Source organism: Struthio camelus, chromosome 3, assembly GCF_040807025.1.
Source record: "Struthio camelus isolate bStrCam1 chromosome 3, bStrCam1.hap1, whole genome shotgun sequence".
Lineage (NCBI taxonomy): Eukaryota > Metazoa > Chordata > Aves > Struthioniformes > Struthionidae > Struthio > Struthio camelus.
Genome location: NC_090944.1, coordinates 83,477,065 through 83,502,644, shown reverse-complemented (window position 1 = coordinate 83,502,644; position 25,580 = coordinate 83,477,065). Strand labels below are relative to the sequence as shown.

Here is a 25,580-nt window from a genome sequence, read left to right as displayed (position 1 = left end):
TACACTAAAGTACAGGCTGAAAATAACAAAAACAGAAAGCCAAGTTTCAAAGGAGCAAGCTGTAATTATTAAGTATGACATTATTGTACAGTGCATGCAACATTGATTGAAATAGTATACATTAAAGTGGTTATTTTCTTTGATCAGTTGGGAAGCCTTTATGTTTTCCATAAAAGTAGCTAGAATTTGAAGTTCTATTAAAACGGAACTGAAGTTAACAGATTTGGTTACCTCCAGCTTTATCGCATTAGGTAACACTTGTTTCATAATGAAAATACAATTCAGTTTAAGTCAGAGGCAGGTGTTATACTACTGTTTCTTTCTGTGCGTAGAAGGTGACTAAATTATATATTGTCTGTCAGCTGAATTCTCAGTTCATATGGAAAAAAATTCCTGTTGCAGATGTTTATTTTAGATGATTCATAGTATATTTGAGATTTAAAACCAACATTCATAATAGTTATCAGTGTCATGGTCCCTATGAAACTGGAAAACCTATCACAAAGGAAGAAGAAGGACTTGTAACTGAATGAATATCGGTGTTTGTTTCCTCATATTATTTTCATGATCATTGTAAGGAACTGTATTGTTGGAGGTATGGGAAAAAAAGGAGATTAGGGCATTATTCCGTCTTTCAGAGATAGTTAAGAAAACAAGGCCCTGAAGGAAGGAGCAAGACAACACTATAAGGCAACCAGATAAGGAAGTACCCAAATAAGCCGAAAGACAACAAAAACAGTTGATAAACAGGAGAGAACTACTTGAACTGCGGGTGAACTATCCTAATTAGCATAATGAAAAACCCACTCACAAGCAGGGAAGACCCCTGCTGATCAAAGCCCCTTCCCTATAGAGCATGGGTAGTAGAAAAAGAAGATAGTGTGACTTTAAATGAAGATGAGACCTAGCAGAACCAATGTGAACAAGGATGACTTAATGTAGTTGTAAACTGTACTGATAACTGTTGCTTAAACTGTATAAAGTGTAAGCTATGTAGTAATCAGGTGTGCTAGCTTTGTGGAATTGCCACCTGGCACCCATCTCTGCACAGAAATGAATTAAACAAATATCTTGACTCTGTGTGTTTCTCGGCTCATTACACACCAAGTGAAAGAACCCTTCTTTGGGACGACAGTATATTCATATGTCTTTACAGTTGGAGTATATTTGTGATTTTTGTGCTTGTTATTGTCTTGTTTTCTGTGTTTCTTGGTAATAAGACCTCTGTATCTTCTAGTTGCTTTGTAGTATGTTTTAATTAGTGGTTTCTCCCATTTTAAAATGGGAGAAATAAATAGCACAATTGGTGCAATAGATGCACATGTCCTATTCATGATGGGTAGAGTAAGATTTTTGATAAAAACTTTTTTTTCAGACCTCCACATTGTGCTATTCGTAGATATCTACGTATGTTTATGTTGCTACCAACTAGATGCTTTTAGTAATTCAACATTTACACTGTAAGTCAAAGTATTTACAAGGCAATAAATTCCATGGCTTCTTGGCACACATTGTGTTTGGACAATGTGAAATACCTTCACAAGATTATGTAACACTGTATCAATTTCCCAAAACAGAAATGGAGAGAGCAGGAATGAGCAGAACTCTTCAGCTATGCGCACAGCATTGCAGGAAGCTCACTGTTCTTTTTCAGTCATTTCTGTTTAGCTCAAATAATTCTTTTCTCTATCCCCTCACAGTGTTTGTGTTGTTTACCTGAATAGCCTGTTTTTACAGGTAGGGTTGCTTAATCCTCTTAATCCAATCACTGCAGACTAACACGAAAAGGGGTGGTTTGACCCTTCTTCTCCTTTCCCAGATCTTTGGCTCTGTAACCTTTCCTGGCATCAGATCTGGTGATACGGCATTTGAGGAGTCACACCAACTTGCTGATCCAGCAGAAAATTAATAATTGGGGTAATCCTGCCTTTGGATCAGAAGCTCATCCAACTCATTGGGGTATCACAGAATCATTAGATAGGCTGCAAGGGATGCAGGTGGAATGCATAAATGAGAGATCAAAGTAAGTGCATCATCAAATGATGGCTGTAGCCTCCTCCCAGAAGAGAGGCTCTCCATTTCTCTGACCATCCACCAGTCTTTCCTGTTCCCACTTCTATTTATTTTCTGTAAGCTTGGCTAACCAGAATTAGCACAGAAATCCTGATGAGGTACCACTAATGCCCTGGGCAGTGGGATTAGCACTGCTCTGTGTCTGCTATACGTTTTGGAACCTGATGCCCTTTTTCAAGGGGATGAGTCTGAGGGTGGCTCAGAGTCAGCTTATGATTGACTAATAAACACAGATCTCTCATTTACTCCATCATTTCCAACATATAAGTTCCTGGTTTATGATAAAATTATTTTAATTCAGTCTCTAATGCAAGTGTTTACACTTATGTAAATATCACTTATATAATATTAAATGTCATCTATCACCTAGTTTCTGTTATTCTAATTATCAAGATTGTGTAGGATAGTGTGATCTTCTCTATATTGAGCACACTCACTGACTTCTAGTGACCTTTATTAACAAACTCCTATGTTGTATGAAAATTACTTAAAATATTCAGTTCATATTTCATGCTTTTTTTTATTTACTGTTTTTTTAATCTAGTTTACAGTTCCCATGTTCTTCAGTCTTGCTAAAAACTTCAGCATGGTATCAAAGCAGACACTTTTCTGAGTTCAGATAACTGATATCTACTGCATTTACTTGTCTAAAAAGCATGATTTTTGTCAAAAAAACCTAACAGCTCTTAACCAGAAAACTTAACTAGTCTGACATTTTCTACCTGAATGAAGTTATTTTGTCTTTCAATTTATCTTCCATTTATATCCATTTACCTTCCTTCAGTTTTTTTTTTTGGTATTGGACTATTGAATCTGTAGTTGGTTAGTTCATTTTTCATATTTTCTTAAAAATATTTTGATAATCTTCAAACTTATGGAAGGAACCCTAAGTTTAACAGATGTCTTAAGTACTGTTCTGGTGCACTGGAGATTTCCTGTGCCATTTTCTCAGTGCTCTGTTATGGAAATTAGCTATGCCCCTCATATTCAGTGTTTAAAGTTCTTGCAATTTCTGCTGTAAATGGGACAATTCCATGTTCATACATCTATTCAAATAAGCCATTGTGCTTACCCCTTTCTTACTGAAGGCTGAGGCAAAGGACTCATTTGAGTTTTAAACCATTTTGAACATTCCTTCACCAATTACAATTTTAATGTTCTTTTTTATTTACTGGGCTAGCAAACCTTTTAACTGCTCATTTGCATGTTCTCCAAAAGAGCTAGCTCGTGACTGTAGAGAGCCAGACACTAAGTGTCCAGATATTAAGTAAGTGTTAGCACACAAAACCGTAGTCAGAGTTTGATGAAAGAGCTTGGTTTCCATTTAGGCATCTCAGTAACGATCCAGAGAAGGATGATGAGGGCTTACTGAAAGCAATGACAGCTTTTCATGATGAACTTTCTTAAAAATGTGTCTTCCCACTTTGTTAAGAGCTTCACTCTTTCTAGTAATTATCAGGTTTTTGTGTAGTACAGTTTTTCCTCATCATAAGAATAAAGGTTAATATGATAAACTGTGCTAATATTGTTCACTTGCTACTCTTTCCTTTTTCCCTTTTTGCCTTATTATTCTAGCTTTATTCTGCTTTGTTTCTAGTAATTGATTTGTTTTTTCTTTGCCTTGTATTCTTTAGTGCAACGAATGTTTTATTATTATTTCTGTACTTGCATTCTGTACTTGCCTTATTCTTCAAGTTACATTTTTCTTCTTGGGCTTGATTTTGTTACATTAATCTTTATTCTTTGACTTCTAGCTAGTATAAAATCCTTGAATTCAGATAAGCTCTGCCCTTTTCTGAAGCTCTCTGCAGTTAATTTTACAGTATGCTCATATAATATCCCTTTGTATTTGATTAGTATTTTGATTTGTTCAAAAAAAAATTTGTGATAATTACTGACAATTATTTACCAAAATTATCTTCCATACGTCGATCTTAAAACATTAATTTATCCTGCTTGTCTCTTAAGAGATTTACCTCACATTTTATTTATATTTTTATTCTATAAATCGTATCTTCATTATATCATCCAGTGTTTGTGGTTTCTCATAGCTGGCAATGGCACTTCTTGCATACCAGGTAAACAAGAGATAGCAGCTTGTTATATTATTTCTTTAATCATATTTCTGTATGGTTCCAGGGAGCTCTGAACAGCACTGTCTTTGGAATGAGTAGATCAAAATGGATAAAGTATGCTTTTTGATGACATTCTCACAAGATTCTCAATACCTCTTCAAAGAGAAGTGGGAAAAATTCAGCCATTTTTGGGCACTATTTTTGCCTCCCTTTAGGTGCACTGGGAGAGATACATTCCCCCTGGCTCCAATCTGCATATATAATCAACAGAAAAGTTTATGTATTGACTTCTGAATAGGGTGGAGCCCACCTTCTATTTGAAGGTTGAAGAGATCTGTTGACCCTGTAGATCCCGAACAAGGTCTATTAATGGTGCTCTTGTGAGAATGGACAAATAGCAACACTGAGCCCCAGGAAGATGATTTGGGGCATAGCTCTGCTCTGGAAACCCCTGCGTCATACCCCCCAGCTATGTACATTTGTAAGCCAGGCACTGTGGTTATTTTACCAGAGTCCTAAAATCCATATTAATTTCAATCTAAGAAAAAGCCTTGAGTGGAAAAGGTCTTTGGCACATTTCCTTGCATTACATGTTTTTAAATTCTTGAAAAAATAGTTGCAAAATAATTTAGAGCCACCTACATCCTACAGACTCGTTAGTTGTCCAGAAGATCACGATGTGTTTCACTGATCATGAAGTATTACAAAGCACATTTAAATAAGAATTATTTATTTTTCTAATTAGCTTTCTCATTTGTTATACCTGTCTGGATATTACCTCATCTTTTTCCTTAGTGAACATTCTGAGATACTGGCTGTTCATGTTTAAGCAGTTCTATTTTACAGTTATTCTCAAAAATTATTTAGGGACCAGGTTAAACATCTTCAATAATGATTCATATGAGAGTCACAAGGGTAAGGACAGACTTAAAAAATTCAAAAGGACAATTTAAAAAAAGTTATTAAATAATTGCAAAATATGTCTACATGACATGTGTATTTCTTTGTTGATATTTTATTATGAATCTGGCAGTGGTTGTTCTGATTTTCCTGCAAGAAAATTCATGTAATATTGTTCACATCTGTTTCTCTTAAGAAGTACTTAGACTGACTTGTGCGAGGAGCCTTACAAGGGAACTGCTCTAAGTAGCAGAGGCAAGGATATACCTCATTCTTTATAGGTCTTACTGTCCTCCACAATTCAGTATATTTTTGATCCCCTGAGGATTATAAAAATTTTATCATTCTGCCGCATCAGCTTTCCTCTGAATAGAAGCTTTGGAAAAGGGGTTGTATTTTTCTTTATGTAGATGAATTCAGATTTGCAAAATTTGTATGTGCGTTCACCTAACGTGCTTATTTGACAGGTTTTAATACACGATTTAATATATGATAGTATACTGTAGCAGAATACTTAAACAGTTGCAATTAAAATCTGTATAAGATTTGTTTCATCACTTTTTGAGCCATTTAGGTTAGTGTTTTGGTTTTATTTTTAAACTCTAAAGCGCATGGAAAATATCCTGGTAATTTTAGGATAATCATTCAGTATAAGAATGATATTACTTTAAAGTGCACGTTGTCACTGTACTGAGTCTGTGTGTTTTCTTATCTCTGCAGAAGAATTACTTGAGAATATTAGTTTTGATGCAACACAAACATCAGAAACAGCTGATACTGGTATTAACAGCCAGATGGTGAATAAATCAAAGGAAGAAATTGAGTCAGAAAATAATTCTGTTTCCAGGGAAACCTGGATCAGCTTTGAAGACTTCTGTATTTGTTTCCAGTAAGGAACAGTGGTTCTGGGTTTTATTGTTTAAAATATAAAGTATAACAATGGTAAAATGTGAAACATGACTATATAAAAACAGTACCTTCTCAACAGATCTTTGCACGGATATAACTATACTTCCTTTCAGGGTCATCCCATGGCTGCCTTTCAGACTTTCCTGTCTCTATTAACAGTAAGCCTGCAGGTACAGGTATCTGGGGTGTACATTCCAAAGTATACAGGAGAACACAACCATCAGCTGCATACAGCACACATTAGAATGTAATGTGGATAAAAGATGATAGGTCATCGAAGATGCGATGGTTATGGTACTCATATACGGACCCATCACCTCCTGGTCAAACAAAGTCTGTGTGTTTAGGGTATCCAACCACCATAATTCTGAAGGAAAAATAGTTGGTGGAATCTTCTGTTACTGTCTGCATAGTTCATCTTGGTCAACTAGATGCTTTCTTTCCTTCCCTTACCAATATAAGTTCCCAGGCATTTATACCTCTGCAAACATAAAAAAAGATAATGCAATCACACTGATGTCAATCAGGATCTAACTTGGCCTGCAGTGCTTTTGTAAATGACAAAATTCAGCTTGTCAGTAAGAAGGTCTGTAATTTGCCAGCTATAGTGTGAGAATATTTGGTGCAGTTTCAATTTAAGCTATTTAACTTAATTCAGTGATGTTATTTATCTGTAACCTTAAAATTTAAAGGGATATTCAGCTGCACTGGTACAAATTCTCTAAAATAGCAGACTGAAGGCAATGGTTTGCATTTGCAAGGGTGACACTTTCACACTTAGCACTTGGCATTATGCATGTGTAGCATGTAAAGCACAGAGGAGTCAGTACAAGACCTGTGCAACATTCATTTTCCACATCCACCCTTAAATCACATTAGCTTTCCCACTATTTCAAAGCTTGCTCCAAAAAACAAACTTTGTATTCCTCACCAGTTTAAAAATTTCTTCTTTCAAAAATGTACCATTAGACTTGTCAGTTTAATATTAAATTACTGTTGGTCTTTTGAAGACTGCGGTAATATTATACATATCAAGCATTTGTCAGTTTCTTATATTCCTGCCTCTAAATAGGTGAGAGTTTACTTATTTTTGCACTGAGCTGATAAAGTAGCTGTTAGCAAAAGCATCTCAGTTAAGCTGTGAAGATTTTATCCTTCAGAAGATTTTAGGTGCCATCAAAAATTTTCCTTATACCAGTCAGTTCCATGAAAGCATTTCTTTGTGTGATATGCCTGTATCTCAGATACGGTGCAAATTAGATGAATATTCCAAGTTTGTATCAACTTTGAGAAAGGAGGAATATTTAAGTTATTTTAAGAACTGCGATGTCAAGAATGGATCAGGATGCCTGTAAAGTGTCTTAGTAATCAAAACATTTGTTTTATATAAAAAGTTGAACTTTGTGTCAGATTCTGTCCTCATTCAAAGCTGAAGCCATTTATGTTGCCTTTCATTAAATCAAGGTGAGAAAAAAATTTGTTAAAACTTCTGAAGGTGTGCAAACACTGAAAAAAATGAAAAGAAGCATTAATAAGCTATATTCTTTCTTAAGTGATACATTATATTTATTAGAGTAACTTTCAGGTAGGCATGGAAATTTTAAAGTAATAGTAGCTTCTTATCATTTATAGATTCAAATAGGACAAATTAATGGCCTGACCTCCAACAGAAAGATATAGAAATGTGGCAAAAGTAGAAATTAATGTCATCAGCTGCTTTCACTGGAGATGGATTGTGTTCAACTTTTAAGAAACTCAGAATGTTGTACCATTTTTCAGAAATACCTTGGAGTCTAATTTATGAAAATTTAATCCATTTACTAATTGAAAGTCAGTGTCATATGTGATAAAAAACACACTTACATGAAATATATCATTAATAGCAAGATTATTTTCCTACATGTATATTTATTTTATTTTCTCCCTAGGAACCTGCATGTTTTCCACAAACCACATACATATGCATATAACTATCAGAAGGCAGATTTTAAGGTATATGGTTGTGTTGAATTATTATGTATTTATTCATTTTATCTTTGTCAAGAAACCTTTATTTAATTAGACTATATATATACTAAATGTCTTTCGTACATCACATAGAACTGCTATGAGTGAAAAAACAGTAATGCAATCGTTGTGTGGATAACCTTAAGATTACTATAGTCTTTACAAGAAAATGTTTGCTAACAATTACCTAGAAGAATTTCACTGTTTTTAAGACGAGAATAATGGATTGCTGTTGTGCAGTAATCCAAAAATACATTGAGTATGTAAATCATAGAAGTTTGTAGTGAAAACGTGTATTGCAGTGGATCAGATCTCTGTCCTCTTTTTATCTTGCCTTAAATCTACCTTATAGCAATTTAGGGACTTCTCTAAGTTGAATTCAGTCTTAATTCAGCTTCAGAAACCACTCTTCAATTCTCCTTTCTCCTCTTCCTCTGTTGCCTGAAACCCAAATCAGGAGTCTAGCCGTATAGCCTAACTTTCCATTTTCTCTTTACATCCTGAGTACTTTTGTGATATATGTGAAATTCTATTCCACAGACTAGAATTACCATTTAGTTACAGTGCAATTACAGTATTTTTTTAACCTGCTATTACCTGCCTGTTCACATTATCAGAAGGTTATTCCAACTCTAGTTTAATGCTATAACTGGAGCATAATTGTAGAGTATAGAAATGTAAACTTCAAACATGAATTCAGTATAAAATTTCCAGTTCTGGGAAAATGTAAGAAGACATGCATTAAAACAGTTCTGAAACAAAGAAGCTTGTTCAGATTTCACTTCAAATTTTAAAGTATTTCTAGGAACAGTATAACCATTTTTGTAGTTCTAGTGTTGGCATAGAAATTATATATTAAAGTAAAAAAATTAATGATACAGTATTTGTTGTGTAACACGTTAAGAGAAAGCTTATTTCCTTAAAACTTGCTGTAATTAGAATCAGAAAGCTGCAGAACAAAAACTTTTTGATCTTCTGTTGATTGTTGTCTGGCAAGTAGGACTAAACTGAGGTACATAGGAAGAAAAGAATATGAAAGTAGATATATTTTTCACCCAATAAACTTTTTTTTCCTTTTATCTCTTAACTGAAAGTTACCATTTACAGATGCAGTCTGAGACTCTAGGTTCAAATGTGTATGATTTGTAAGCAGTAGTGACAGTTAATTACTTAGTTTCCATGCTATATATAGGGCCACAGTATGTGAATCCGAAGTCATACTTTATAAAGGTCTGCACAGACAATATCTAGTGGAAATGCCAGATGAATGAACATCTGTTTTTCTATGCAGTCTACTGATGATCAAGTCTTCTATTATTTATTTGTGGACAGTCTGAAGCCCGTTGAAATCCTGATTAGCTTTTCTGCATTAGTACGCTGGGGTGACATTGGAGGTAAGGCCAACACAAAAAAGTGCATGTTAATGTTGGGTTTTCCCCCTCTTGAATATATCTGTGCTGTTGTTCTGAACTATGTAGTATTTTGACAGAATTCTGCAGTTTAGAATTAAATAGATGCATAGATTCTAGGAAATACACTAATGTCAAAGCAGTGCTTTCCTGTTATTTCATATTGATAATGAGTATTTTCCTGATAGGATCCCTTTACTGTTTTTTACCATTTGCTGCATGCTTTTCATCCATATCTTTCTGGAATGGATTTCCTTTTTTCCTAGTTTTTTCCTAGTTTTAGTTCCTAGTTTAATTCCCATTCTTGAAAACAGCTTTATTCTTTGAGCTAAGTAAAACTCAGTAATGTCAGCAATGTAACTAAAGTTGATTTTTAATATGATTTTTATACTGGTATACAGTAAGCTCCTAAATATATTTACACCTGGCTTATATCAAGATCCAGCAGCAATGGGTGATTTAAATAAAAATTGTTTATGTTTTATGGGAAGTGTAGAATGGCATTTAGAAAGGGTAACGCATGTTAATTGGCAATTAGCTTAAGTTAATCAGATGTATAAACCTATGGACATAACTTTAGTGCATCCAGACTAGAGCAGCTAGAAACCAAAAGAAAGTGTATTTAAAAAAAAAAAAAAAAAGAAACCAGCCAACCTATTAAAATAACTTAACTGTAATATAAATATAAGCTGTATATGGCTATTTGTTTCTTCTACAGGTGGACAGAATGGATTTCTTAAATAGTTCTAGAGCAGCCTTGGGTGACTTGGAAGATGTCTGATTTATGCATTCTCCTAACACATTGTTTTAACGAGGCTTCTCTAGTAGACAGTACAGTTAAACCTTATTCTGTATCACCTGTTCATTTTAACTAACTGCTCTTTACTCTGAGAGCTCAAAGCCTAAATGAAGGCTTTTATGACTCTGAACTAGATTCAAATTCTGCATAAATGTGTTTGTTTTAATTATACTTTTATTCCCTCCTCCCAATTGCTTTTTTTTTCCACTTCATTTTTGCAGCTACTCAGGGGGAAGGCTCTGATATTTCAAAGGGAGTGCTGATGGTTGAACATTTCTCTTGGAAACGTGTGGCTCTGGGTCAACTTGTGTTAAAGATGCATACATACGCAACCAAAGCTACTATGTTAAATCTTCCTGTAGGGTATGTATGAATCTTCATTTACGTTATAACACATTGTTCTTAAGGCTTGAAAAAGATCTCTTACTTTACACAGCAACTAAAACTTTATTTCCTAAAACATCACTGCGTTCAATAGCTAAGATATGGTAAGACTGCAAAGTTGCTATGGATTTAAAATAATTACCAAAATCATAGCTACAAATTCTTCAGTTTTACTGATGAGCAGTAACAGGAGGAATCACATTGTTTTTCTAAAAATGAAACTAGAATACAAAATGATACTTAAAATTCTGTCTGATTAGAACTATGATTTTGAAATCTTTCTCAAATTATCAGCAGCAATCCAAAGGTTAGGATTTTTGTTGAACTCTTAAAGAAGGATGACACTGCAAGAAGTTTCATAGCTCTTCTTGAAATAAGTTTTATGAAACATGAAAGGAAGAACTCTGAAGTAATCCACAAATAGCCTTGCATAGCTAACTTCACGTTCCAAAATTTAATTGTTACAAAACCATATTACTAGTGTTTGGTATGATTTATATCTCCTTGCATGTAACTCCAGATAGTTAGTTCAGAGCATTGCCTGGTTAAAATAATAAATAAATAGACAGAAGGCAAAAGCCTTTGATATTTGTTAGTTTCTGAAAATGCTTCCCGTGAAAAAAGGAAGATGACATCGTCATGTCTTGCCACAAGCATAATATTGTTGACCAATTCGTTAAGCCTTTTCCTTTTCTGAAACTAGAGAATCACCAGTTTAATTTCAATGAGATGACCTAAAACCTATTTAAAAAGTAATGAACTAAACTTGCAGCTTTTTTCATCTAGGACAGTTTATATTTCCTGTAATATAAATATATATCAATAATTTATTACAGATACTTACAGGACAACAAAAAGTACTTTAGAAAATTTAATAGAATAGCATGTATCAATCATATATTTTAAGTCCATAAAAACAGAACAAAATGAGGGAGGGTTTCAAATAAATAGGCATAGAAAGAAAATACCGCAATACCTACATGTTGATACTAAGCCAAAGACCTTTAATAGTGGTCCCTTCTGTCTTTAGATCAGAGTACAACCAGAAAAGTTATTATTACATTTATAGGCTGGTTTGGTCAGCACATGCATTTTCTCTGTGTAGTTTTTAAAAGTTGCATATCTGTCCTGTAGGGAGACTTCACTGTATAAATTTAGAGCAGATAATATTCTTCTAACACAACTCTAAAGCCAGCAAGTGTATCTTTTTTCACTTGCAGATTTCAGAGCTACTTGAGATAATACGCTTCTCCCCTTTGATTCTCCCTCTTCAAGGGAGAGCAGCAGGCTTTCAGCAAGCTTTAATTTACAATATGTGTGAGAGAGAAATGGGCTTATTGACTGCTCCTCCGTTTCATTCCAAATGAAAAGTGACTTGCTAAGCCAGGAAGGCACTTTCTTCCCTCTGTTTCTCAGTTTGCCAGATAATATTTCAGATTTCACTCACAAAAAGATGCAATTGAGAAAGAACGTATGTAGGGGAGAAACTCTCAAGGCTTCCTTCCTTATTCTCACCTCTAGACCTCTGTTTAACTCTTTGAGGTTGTGGCCTGCACAGACTTCTCAAGTTAAATGCCATTCTGACAATGAAATAAGACTGTGAAGCCCCACCATTTGATACTAGCAGGCTCTTCAGGTATTTCAGTGGGAGTGCAGGATGTTTACTGAAGAGAAGAGTATGGGACTGCTGTGTTGAATAACTACATCTAATAATTTTTTTTTTCACAGTTAGAATCTGTTAAAGGGTACGATTGGATGAACAAGAATAAGCTGAGATGGGTGATTCCCTATTAAACATACTGAATTTCTGTGGTTTGCCACCTGAGAAAGATTACTGTTGAATGATTTGGCCCATAGTTGCTCCATAAAATGGCCACTGTATAGTATTCCTCTAGCCTGATGTGATTATGTGTTAAATTTTTCTGGTTACTGTCCATTCAAACATAGAAAATATGATGTAAGTTAGGAATGACCAGAACACTTGGCTGTCACTGTAAGCTTGCTAGAGCAAATATATTCTTAAGTTTTTAAGAGAGCTAACTATAATCCCTATTTTTAATTTTTGCTTGTAAATAGTCACTACTAAAGAAACTTGAGTTTGTATCCATCTGAAGCAGTGAAAGTACTTATTTTTCTTGTAGGAAAAAAAGAAAACAAAACAAAAACTAAACAAATTAAATCAAAAAACCAAAAATAAAATAGTGAATTTTCTGATTTTGTCTGCTGCTGTATTTGGAGGTTCTTGAGAAGCAAAGGGGATAAAAGTGCAGAATTTGAAAAGCAGGTGAATCCAGGAAAGGATTTCATTTTTACCAAGTCGCTATATGGAAGGAAAAGTTTAAGAATCTGTATGATAAAAGAAAGTGCTATTTTTTTATTTTTTTCTTTAATGTAGGCGACATGTATTGCTCTTCACTGTAAGTTCTCCTATAGGGCACCATATTCATCTGTGTAGCATGGTGCCATGTGTCTTTGGAGACGAAGATACTGTGATGCCAAGTCTTGAGAAGGTATGCGTAGCCAGATCTAGTCAAGGATTGTGCTAAAGGTGTCACTGACTATTATTTAGTTCTAAAATGAAATATTGTCACATCTGGATTTATAATTGTTATATTTAATGGTATAATATAAATTTCAGTATGAAATGAACAGCTGTTTGGGTAAAAGTAATATGACAGCAGGGCCAGGCAAAGGGTTAAAATAGATTTTTGAAATAGCTGTGTTATATAAATGCATATGTAAGCCTTGCATAAGTATGCTTTGTGTTTCACATGCAACAGCAATGTAACATGGAATATTAAAATATTCTTGTTATACTACTTCTGACATAAGTATTTTATAAGCTTTCTTTTGGAAGCAAGTGATAAAATGTATGTATAGATATTAATCTATATTCAAAAATACCTGCTTAGTAACATAAACTGTCGCATCAGTAAAATTTGTTTTGTCCCGTGAGATTGCATATTACTCAGTGGGTCCCAGGGTAGCTTTTATACCTAAAAAGAGCAATTGATTCGACCAGCTTTGCATAGCTGCGATAAGAGGCCCTGGGGAGTAATTACTACAGCTTTTTGTCTTGGTTGCCTACATTCCATGTCACTGCCATCCATATTTTCATGATTTCTTTGGCAAGCAGCAGGCCCCCCACATATCTGACATGGGCGTTGTGGGAGGCAGTATAGCTTGTAGAGCACAGTTGTGAAAAAAAATTGTGAAAGGTGAGTTTAACAGCAATTTATATAACAGTGTAGTTTCAAGGTCCTAACAATAGGATAGTAAAGTGGCTCATGGAAATTTATGATATTTATTGTAGCAAAGAAGTTTAAATACCAGAAGTTGAGCCATTTAAAAAAAAAACAAACTTGTGGCTGGACTATCCCCTTCTCTTCAAACTGTAGAAGAAAGACTTCTTCTTGTCATAGAAATAAAGCAGAATTATATCCAGAGGTCTTCTCTGCACCTCTTTGTGGAGAGGGCAGTTTCCCTCCAGAATATCTTTTGCAGAATGGTATCCACATTCTTGCACAAAAACCCTGATGAAGATTAATGATACTTTAGGCATCATGTGTTTGGACATTGTATTCAGCAGGGTGCAAACACTCGTCTACATCCTTTTGTAATTGTAAAATCCTTTTATAATACAAGTGAGACCACATATTTCAGCTAACCGGAGTCTTGTTTTCACTGCAGTTAGAAGTGTCTATGTACGTCTTATTTTTTATTAAATGTTCTAGGACTAGTGATACAGGAAAAATAAAATCCATAACAGATAAGTTATGCTGCCTATTTTAGCATTGTATCTTTTTCATTTCTATAGCTATAATCAGTGTAATTTTGTATGCTTTTGAAGCCAGAGACCTAATCATTTTGACAGTTTATAAAATCAATAACAATTGATTGATTTAAGAAAAGTTTGATATTTTAACACAGATAAAAAGCTTTTGTATACTGTTACAGTATCAAAAGAAAATGAAAGAAAAGCTTAAACAGTCTGACTAACAACGGTTGCTTTTCTTCTGTCTCCCCAGGAGAGCTACCGGTTTATAGAACAGGCTACAGCTATCCTGAAAGCTATTGGAAATGTAATAAATAATTTCAGCAGTAAGCCTGAACTTTCTAGAGCCCTGAAGGGGTTAGAACTAACTCACTGTCCTCCTGGCCTCCAGGGTACTGAAATAGTTGAAGAACACTTCAAGGTGAACAAACAATTCTAATAAATGTTTGTCTAAAGGCTGCACAAGTTGGATAAGAGCCTAACATTGTCATTATCCTCCTCAAGCCAATGACTGTACTTTTAAAAAGGATCTCCTGAGTGCTCCAAATATGGCATTTATTGTTAAGTGTAAGCAAAAATGACAGAATTTGCAACTATGTGCCATATTTATCTTCTCCTTATATGAACAAATTTTAATATATGCAGAGTAGCACATTCTGTATTTGAGTAACTTCTTTTCTTAATGTAGTGTGACGCATTCTTAAGCCATAAAAAACATATTTTTTTTAAATTTTATCACTTAATTTGGGATTGGAAAGATATTGCCTGAAATTCAGAAAGCAAAAGACAGCATGGTTCCTTTCTGTGCCCAGTACTGATGGCACAGCATAACATTGATACAGCTTATATTACTGAAGGCAGTACTGAGTTTTTTTCACAGTTACAGTATTTCTCCATTGGCTTTTTGGATCTGGTCTATTCTTATTTCGCTTTTATGCTATGCGTGCGTGATAAATTAAATGTTCAATCATGTATATAAAGACCAGTTACGCCTTTTACATGAAAATATGTAGTGTGGTTCTGCAATAGCATAAATAGATTACAACTAAAACAAGTGATACAGAAGATATGTTAATTAGATATGCTAATTTATATGTATATGAACATATTGATAGTACTGTTATAACTTTATTTTTCTGCAATCACTTTATATTTCAGCTTCAGTTACTTTTACCAAAGTGCTGGAATCTCATGTGGTTTAGACTGCGGGTTTTAGAAGACTGAATAAAAGAAAGAGATAAATATTTTTATAAACACTGATATTAAAAAATAGGATACATAAATCACTACTTTTTAATATGGGCTTGCCACCAGGCTAAAGTTCAGCAAGACAACAAAAGTAAGGAAGAAGTCAAAACTGGTTCCAGATGCACCTCTCATAAAAGTTCTAATTTTCATGCCAAGTCCAATGTGAAAATACTTTGACCCCTCTGAAATGGATAATAAAAATGTTAAGTGTATGTGCTCATATGGAGTATATGTGCAACTTCTTAGGGACTTAAAAAAAAAATTCAGTAGGAATGAACATGTATATCTACCCACCCCCTAAGAAAACTAGTGTATAATTATAAAAAACAAAGCAACACAAAATTCAAATGAGACAAATGAAAGGCGCTGAATCAGCTAGCGGTGATTCAAGCATGAAAATGTGGAAGTGATCTATCTTCAACACAAATAACAAAAATGATTTCGAACATAAGCATGTAATAAAGTAGATAGTTTCTTTACTAGTATTAAATCTTTCAAAGCAAAGAAAGTTGTTATTAACATTACAATACATAACTCAGGATAAAAATAATTCCAGTAAGCAGAAAAATCTGAAAATAAGAAAAATAAAATTTTCTGTTAAATTATTACCATTTTCTTCCATTCAAATTATGATACAGGCTCTGAGAAACAGTCTAAAATTTCCAGTTGGTGGAAGAAGAAAAGAGAGACTGGATTTCTGATTGTTAATGGCCATCAGCATGAGGAAATTAAAAATAGAACCATCAATTTAGTTACATAAGTAGGACATCAAATCTTCCCCTGCTGTCCATCAATATATTTGTACTTTTGCTAATGGTGCCATCTCCTTATTCAGTAAGCATGCCCATTTGGTTGTTGGTCTCTGTTCTAAAACTTCTAACAAAAAAACCCAGTTGTCCTGATGGTAATAATGATGTGTTTTTCCACCCTCAGGAATGAGACCATCAACTCACTTCATATAAACCACTAAGATGCTCTCAGGTGATGATAACTTTTTGTTGTAAAATCTGTTCTGATTTAATAACCCAGATATGAAACAGGTTTTGTCCTGATTCTTGGCTCAAAGTATTTTAGTCCAACAGTGAGGACTAATTTTCAGATACCTTCTTTGCTAGAGGAAGTTAGAAATATAGACTGCATTTTTACAGGAAAAAAAGAAAACAACCAACCAGTGTCTGAAACATTAAGGAAAAGCAATATAAATCAGCTTTTAAAAATGAATCTTTCTTTGAATGCTCTTTCTCTTTTTCATTTTAGGCTTTCAGTAGTGCATTTTGGTATTTGATCAAACATATACTAGGCAACAAGGTTCCTCCCAGTTATGGATTTGCTTTCAGATCCTTCACTTTGGATTTTAAAGCCACTGAGGTTTCTGAGGATGACAGTGTGTCTTCAGGTACTGTACCAATATTGATAGTCACTTTAAATATATTTGCCTGTTCTTACTTAAGAGGGAATTAACTCGTCAACAATCTTGTATTTTCGTGCTTAAGCAAGTATGGTTCATACCTTATGAGATGCCTAAATATTCTACTGTAGGCAGCAAGTCTTTGAAATTCCTTAGTGAGACAGACCTCGGAGCAGAAATGATATTTTCTTTTTCTGGAGAGTCTGTTTATGTTTTGTTGAATTATAAAATTGCCATTTGTCTTCCTTGATTTGCGTTCCTCAATATTAGCAAGCATGCCTAAATAATGCAGTTGAAACATCATTTAATTGAGTGAATTATGCCCCTGAAGTGAAAAGGATGACTCTTGCCTACAGGTGTTCTGTTTTACGTGGTGTCCTACAGATCGTGGCTCTTGTTCGAATGACCAGTTCTTTCATGAGTCTGTTACATGCCTCCATTCTCACTTCATATTTGAATTTTTTGGCCAATTTCAGCCAAACTGAACAGAAGGGCAGAGTCTGGAAAGACCTTAAGTGCCTCCAATTTTTATGAAATGAGAATGAAACGAGACCCTAGTGAGGTACCCTCACTGAAGGCTCAATTGTTACTTGATTTTTTTGTTTGTTTGGTTGGTTTTTTGCAGCCTAATAGGTGGCTAATCATCATGTTGGCTGGCCAATTAGCTGGGTAGTCCAGCCCATTATTAGAGGACATGAGGTACCTGAAGGTATTGACTGTGGGAGGAGCCACTGGGAGGCAAATGGAGGTATTATAAGTGGATGGTGAGGAGATAAGAATATGGTATTGTAGGGAAGGTGATAGGGAGTTTGAGATGCTGAACAGGACATAAGGTATGCAGACTTCACTGGTTCCGCTTCTCAGAATAATTATCTTCCTGCAGATTTCTTTATTCTTTAAGCAAGCTCTAGGTATAAGGTGTTAGAATTAAATTTGCCTGGCAACCAAATGCATAGCTCTTTTCCATTTTTAAAAAGCTTATTTTGCAGTTTATGTACCTTTTAAATATTAATTTATTAATATAGGTTTTATGTATCATTTAAAACAGAAAAAGAATTGATCTAAAAAATTTACAGGAAGATACGTTGTCACCATTTAAAGACCATTTTTTCAGGGGGACTTAGCTTCTCCTTGTGCTGTTATAAACTTATGGCATAAATTCTTTGTTCTTGGTGAAGCAGAATGGTATTGATTTCCTTTCATCAGTCAGTTTATGTTGGAAAGTAGTTAAAAACAAACTTTATTAAAATTTACAGAAGTATCTTTACTGACTCTTATTCTTTAAGAAAGCACATATACTTTTCTCTTTATATGACACTTTGGTGGAGACTTTCCTCCAAACATCCTCTCGTCTGAAGGTTATTCTTCTGAGAGACATCAAAGATGAAGAATCAGCCAGAATTACTGAATAACTCATTGTATTTTTCAGTTTTGTATCCTATGGCAATAGTACAGGTTAGAAGGGTTAGCATAGTGACACCTGTAAAACTACTTGAGAATGTCACCAACACCTGTCACATTTGTCAAGAAGACTGTGCTACTGATTTCTGTATTTCAAGGGAAACTTAGTACTTGTCAGCAATAGAAGCGAAGGCATTTTTTAAATTAGACTTGAATAATCAACACAGATAAATATATGCCATTAACATACTGGAGCAAGGACCTTATATATAATAGTTACTCATGACATGCACTATGACAAGGTATTTTTAGGATTTGAGGGAGAATCAAAAAAGAGGAAAAAATGTGTGGAGTAGAAGAGTTTAATGTCACCTTAATGTGACCTTAATGTGCAGCTTCACTGAAGACTACTGCTGAAGTGTTGTCCTGCTCCCTTTCACGTTCCAGGCCATGCACTCCCATCTTAAGCAGTTGTAGAAGTGTTAGGGAATCAGATTAACTTGCTGATTTTCCAGGAAGCTAAGCCATGAAATTAAAAAAAAAAAAAAAAGAGAGGAATTGCTGTTCATTCAGCAGGCTGATCTGACTTATCTTGCAGCTATATAATCTCTTTGTACACTATTAATATTTTCTGCACCTATTACAAAGTTCTCATATGACTTAACAGGAGAGGCTATTGGCCATGACACTCAGCCTGAAACTGTTAAACTTCTTGCTTGCCTCTGAAGCCACAGTGCAGGTGGCACTATCTGCACTGATTGGGTGGTTTCTTGGGAAAATTGTGCTTTACTTGAATGATGGTTAAAAGGCAGAAAGAATAAGAGCTGCTTAGATGAAGTAGGAGTAACATTTAGATACAGTAACAGTGTTATATATTATTCATTCAGATTCAGTGTTAGGGTCTTATTACTTGCTGGCTTAGCATGTGTAACTGTGATCATCTAAACAGTACATAATTTTTAATTACTTTATAATAAATTATTTTCCCTAATATGGGGAATGTTAGCAGCAGAGATCATACTTTTGAGCTAAAATGCTCAAAAAATGCCAAAATGCTGCTAAATGCTGGAAATAGAAGTTTGCTGATTCCTTTCCTTGAAAACAAACATTAATAGGGACAAAAGGCATAACACAATGCTTTGCCACTGGATTATTTAGTTGTAAAATAGACAAGCATGTAGCTGGGACAAACTCATTTTGAAATATAGGTTACTATGGTAAATAAATGGACAAAAATAGAGAAGATGGAGCCAGACCTCTTCAGAGATGCACAGCGATAGGACACAAGTTAGAATATGGGAAATTCCAATTGAATATTAGCAAAATATTTTTCACCATGAGGCTAGTCAAAGATTGGAAATAGGTTACCAACAGATGATATGGAATCTCCAACCCTGGAGATACTCAAAAATGGTCTGGGCATTTGTTCAAGAGCCTGAGCAACCTGCTGTAAGTTGTTCCTATTTTATAGGAACATGGCCTTGGACCACGTGACCTCCAGTGGTCCCTTCCAGCCTACATTATTCAATGATTCTATGCTTCCAATTTATAACAAGTGGTTGTGCCGTGCATATTGTTGAGTTCTAATCTACTATCTGTTGCAGTGGTCTTGTGTAACCTTTCAGAGTCACTAATTATTAAAGATGCTTTCAGGGGTTTGGAAATGAGACAGTAATCAGGAATGAGGGTTGGAAACACAGCCAAATTTAGCAACAATCAGTAGAAGTTAGATTAGAATCTGTAATTTCCTGACTGAAGACAGCAATCTTTCCTTTATTTTGTCCTGTTTTTCAGGTAAATCTCAACAGTCTTTTTTTCTCATCTCTATTTGTTAAAACTTCATTTTGGAGCACTTTTTCCTCCCTCTCTCTCTCACTGCCCTCGTTCAACCTCTGTGCAGTTCCAAACTGACCTCCTGGCTCTGCCTTGCTGTAGTTCTGCATGCCCAAACCCTCCTGCTAATGGCTCCCAGAGATGCTAATTCTGGGCACTGGCAAGGATTACCACGTGGAGCTCATCAGTAACCCTGTCAGAACCAGCCAGCTTCTGTTCCACTCCCAATCTCATCAGTAACAGAAGATTATAATCAGATAAATGCACTGCTTTATTGAGGATCTTACCCTTAGTCCATGGCTCCTTAGTGAAAGTTGAATATGCTTTGAACAATATTTGTGTTAAAATTGTTAGTTAATAAAATGATCAGTTTGGTAGATAGAAACACTTAAAATCTCGTGAAGCTCTTCTTCTAAGCTGCATTCAGAGTCAGGCTGTAGTATATAAAATTCTTTTGATTCGTATTTTGAAGGTTATTTTGAAATTACATTAGGAGACTTGATAAAAAAAATATACTGCAATAGCTGTCTTGTAAAGAGACAATGATTTAACCTTTGACCTTATTAGCACAGTAGTTACCTGATAACTGTGTAACACAGTAAAATATATCTATTTTTATTATGAAAAAAGTTTAATTTCTGTTGTGTTTCATAGAGGAAAGTAGTAAAAATGGTATTTCTGTCATAAATGGAAGTTTTATGTGCAAACCACTCTCCTTCTGGAATATAGTTGTCAATTTTTTTTAACCTCATAGCAAGCAGCTATGTGATTTCCATTGCTGTCATTCTCTTCTTTCAGAGGCTTTCAGCACACCTTTCCTTAGTACCTGGCAAAACAGAATTCCCACTTCAGAAGAAGAAGCAGCAGCACTTAAATTTCAAGCCATCTGGAGAGGTACCTATGTTAGGAAAGTGATAAATGGCAGAACACCAGGTATGGCCTTTAAAAATACTTTTATAAAAAATGTTTCATGTTGCACCTTGTTCAAATATTTGCATTAAGAATTTTGTTACTAATTAATATCTGATTAAAATGAACTGAAATACAACAGAACATTGTAGCTGAATGTGTAATCTCTGAAAAAACAGAAAATAGTTCTCAACCTAACTCCTTGCTTAGCACATATGATACTAAAAAGTGATTGAGGTAAAGAAAAGACCCACCGCATTGTTTTTGATAGATACTATACCAGAATCTGCATTAATACAGTTTTAGCTCAGAACTGGACTGAATGTTTGATATTTGGAGAGTAAGTAAAAGTTTTAAATAAGTGTCCTCCTTTTATGTCTTGGCCACAAATAGGTTTGTAAGTGTTTTACTGAACGGTATTTTAACACTGTCATACCCATTTGTGATTGAAATATTAAGTAGAAATTACAAGAAAATATATACAAACATCTGTGATGAGTGAATCGTAAGGAAGTAAGAAAATAAGAAATGTGGGGGGGTTGTCGGTCACCTACTGTACATTAATGTTTTGTGGATTTGGGCTTTTTACTGTATATAGTAAAATATATTTAACAGTATGAATTTAAGCTTCAAGAAATCTAAATGTAATTCGTAAAGCTTAGTATTTTCAAGATTTTTATACGGACTTAAAGAAATGCTAATAAAAATAGACTACAAGATTTGTGTTGGGTTTTCCATCACTGAAAACTTCAAAATCAAACAGATATTTGTGAAGTTCAAAAAGGATTTAATTGATCATTTATATAGGATGTAATAGCAATTAATTTATGCAAGACCATTACACAGAAAGTCAGATTGGAAGATCCCAGTGATTTCTTCTAGCCTCACAGTATATGAACGCCTGAGGGGCCTGACAAAGAAAACAGCTCCATTGTGAGAGATACACTCCCTCTTTAGTACGTCATCCCCAGAATCACGGAATGGTTGAGGTTGTCAACCTGGAGATCATCTAATCCAACCCCCCTAATCAGAACAGAGTTACTTAGAGCAGATTGCCCAGGACTATGTCTAGGAAGGTTTTGAATATCTCCAAGGATGGAGACTCCACAGTGTTTCTGGACAGCCTGTTTCAGTGTTTGACCACTCCCACAGTAAAAAAAAACTTTTTTTTTTTAATATCCCGATGGAACTTCTGTGTTTCAATTTGTGCCCGTTGCGTCTTGCCCTCTCATTGGGCACCGCGGAGAAGAGCCTGGCCCCATCCTCTTGACACCCTCCCTTCAGATACTTGTACACGTTGATGAGATCGCCTCCCAGTCTTCTCTTCTCCAGGCTAAACAGGCCCAGCTCCCTCAGCCTTTCCTCATAGGAGACATGCTCCAGTCCCTTCATCATCTTAGTAGCCCTCTGCTGGACTCGCTCCAGGAGCTCCACATCTCTCTGGTACTGGGGAGCCCAGCGCTGGACCCAGCACTCCAGCTGTGGCCCCACCAGGGCCGAGCAGAGGTGAAGAATCCCTTTCCTCACCCTGCTTGCAGTGCTTCTCCTAATGCAGCCCGGGATACTGTTGGCCTTCTTTGCCGTGAAGAGGCGTTACTGACTCATGGTCAACTCGTTTTCCACCAGGACCCCCCGCCCAGGTCCTTCTCTGTAGAGCTGCTTTCCAGCGGGTCAGCCCCCAGCCTGCACGGGTGCCTGGGGTTATTTCTCCCCAGATGCAGGACCCTGCACTTGCCTTTGTGGGGAACTTCATGACATTCCTCTCTGCCCATTTCTGCAGCCTGTTGAGGTCCCTCTGAAAGGCAGCACAGCCCTCTTGTGTATCACCACTCCTCCCAGTTTTGTATTGTCTGAAAACTTGCTGAGAGTGCACTCTGCCCCATCATCCAGGCCATTGATGAATAAGTGGAACAGGATTGACACCTGTGGTACACTGCTAATTACTGGCCTCCAACTAAACTTTGTGCCACAGACCACAACAGCTCTGCTGTTCAGCCATTTTTTCAGTCCACCTCACTGCTCATCTAGCCCATATTTTATCACCTTTCTGTGAGGGTATTAGGGGAGGTGGTGTGGAAAGCCTTACTGAAGTCAAGGTAGACAACATCCACTGCTCTCCCCGTTCTGTGGGACGTTCCTTCTGAATTATCATCCTTGCTGGAATTTTTTCTCTTTTATATTTACCTGCACCAACTGAGCTCTTCAGGCTCTCTTTCCTACCTTCATCTCCTCATCAGTAATTCTAGGGCTATCTTGCTCCTAAACTATCACCTGTAGCCTCATTTTACTTAAACTTTCTGCACCAAATACGGTGTCTTTCTGTTTGTGTTTACAAAGTGCCAAGTAGATTAGGAGACTTTCAGCAAACTTTGGCTAGTGTTAATTCCTGCAAATCTCAGGGCCCGGAATCTGCTCTTCTGAAAGTTTAGATTGTTATATTTTAAGCACTGAGTATTCCAACTCTTTTCTTTCGTTGTCTATAACGTCTTTCTCAGCTTCCTCTGATTTATCTGCTCTCCATTTCCTTTCATTCTGATGCTTTCTTCCCAGTGCTTCACTTTTTTTCCCAGTCATACTGCTTTTCTGCTCATTTTCCTCATTATCTATACTTTTTTTCCTACTTTCTTACTTGTCCTTGCAGTATTCTTACTTTATTCCTCCTCCTTTTTATTTTCATCTTCAATTCTGTCATTCATTGATTATGCAATGGAAGAGGATTTTGCCTAACTTTAGTCATGAAAAGTTAGACAACAGGTCTAAACTAAGTTGTCTAGTCTTCATCTTTATTCTGTGGATAGAACTAGACACCTTGAGAGGGCAACATGTCCTGTCATCTGAGAGGTATGAAATGTAGGTGGGATGCAGTACCCTTTGGAGCTGCCCAATTCTTTTTATTAGCTGTAGAGATTGCCTAGGCACCTACGTACCCCTTAGTAGTATCTGTAAATAAAAAAAGCTTCTGGGAGCTAAACTGTATCTTCTTTTCTGAGGACAGAAATCACCTCTTATCACAAATAAGATACAGCATGTTATAGAGAAGATCTGCAAAGCAGTAAAGGTATCGACTTTATCATGTTTGCAATTGTAGGAATGCTGATAAGTACAAAGCAGTAGTATGATTAAGGGAATTTCCTCTATCAAAGGAGATTAGCTTTCAGCTGTGTGACTTCTATAAAATTCCAAATAATAAATTAACAATTCATAAGACAAGTGGCTTGTGTGAGTAACATTTTTCACAATAATTTGTCAGGCATAGATTTAAAAAAAGAAAAAGATACTATATAATTTTTCTAACTTACTTTATTCTTTCCATTATTTTCAGGTACTAAAGAAAATGCTAATGTCAAAGAAACCTTGCAAAAATTGTGGGCTCTGATTGAGTTAAATTTTGAACAATGTGCTGTAATTTTGTTGAGGTAATGATTTAATAAATTAAAATATTTTATTGCTGCCTGTTCCATTGAATTGCCATAAATTGCTAGTTCACAAAGTAAATATTGCAAGTATATTACTAGTTTTAAAACTGCAAAACTCAGTTAAACTTAGGAAGAATGAGATGCTCTCAGTGAAGATAAGCTATGCAGGCTTCATTCTGCGTATCCTACAAAAGTAAAACTGTATGGCAAATCTAATCTTTAGCTGTACATGTTGCTATGTACAGGTTTTTTTCCTACATCTTGAGCTAGAATGTTGCCTTTCTTCTGTATTTAATTTTATTTATATCCTCTAAACTGCTTCATAAATATAAATCTGATACTGATTCTTTGGTTAAGCACCTAACCAGTTGCTTTAAAGAAGCATTTGTATTCATGCTATCCTTTTAGGGAAGCCTGATCAACATTAGAAAGTTGTTAGCTATGACAGAAATCTTATTTAATTGTAACACAGTTTTTACCATCAAAGGATTTGTTTGTACCGCTTCCTTGAAAGAAAGTAGCTATGTTTCCAGGTGGATGCTTTCCCTAGTATTTAATTATGGGTTCTGCAAAGACAGCTACGTTAACTACAGCAGTGTTCCTTACGTTATTGGCGAGCATGACACTGTTTGGGAATCATGTGTCTTCATGAAGTCTTTCAAAAATCTCTCTGTAGGTGTTCACACAATTCTAGCAGTAAATCAGTTGTGTCAGGGCTAAGGAGTTAGACCAGTAATAATTACTGGCTTATTGGGTATAAATCCTCACTCCTTCTAAACAGCAATTTGAAGAATACTCATAGGATATAACCTTTTTCAGTTTTTAGTGTTTCTAATCAGCATAACTGTACCCAGAAGAACATTTGCATGCAGCTGGAACAGCAATCACAGTCTAGTTCCAAATATTTTTAGAATTCTAGAAATTTAGAATCTGAATTTTAGATCTGCAGCATCTCTAAATAAGCAAAGATCAGATGCAGTTTTTAGTCTGCTTTCAAACTTTTAGAATGTATGGGCCTGTTTCTTAGGCATTGT

The 25,580-nt window shown here is 35.4% G+C and overlaps 1 protein-coding gene across 1 annotated transcript in view; it reads left to right on the top strand.

Annotated features, from left to right (window-relative positions):
• ADGB (androglobin) overlaps window positions 1–25,580 on the top strand; it is a 130,975-nt gene that overhangs the window by 66,294 nt on the left and 39,101 nt on the right. Inside the window, exons 15-23 of the mRNA XM_068938805.1 lie at window positions 5,769–5,937; window positions 7,886–7,949; window positions 9,256–9,358; window positions 10,394–10,535; window positions 12,952–13,066; window positions 14,585–14,752; window positions 16,837–16,975; window positions 21,020–21,154; window positions 24,453–24,546. Coding sequence (XP_068794906.1) covers window positions 5,769–5,937; window positions 7,886–7,949; window positions 9,256–9,358; window positions 10,394–10,535; window positions 12,952–13,066; window positions 14,585–14,752; window positions 16,837–16,975; window positions 21,020–21,154; window positions 24,453–24,546 — 1,129 coding nt within the window. The remainder of the gene's footprint in view (window positions 1–5,768; window positions 5,938–7,885; window positions 7,950–9,255; window positions 9,359–10,393; window positions 10,536–12,951; window positions 13,067–14,584; window positions 14,753–16,836; window positions 16,976–21,019; window positions 21,155–24,452; window positions 24,547–25,580) is intronic.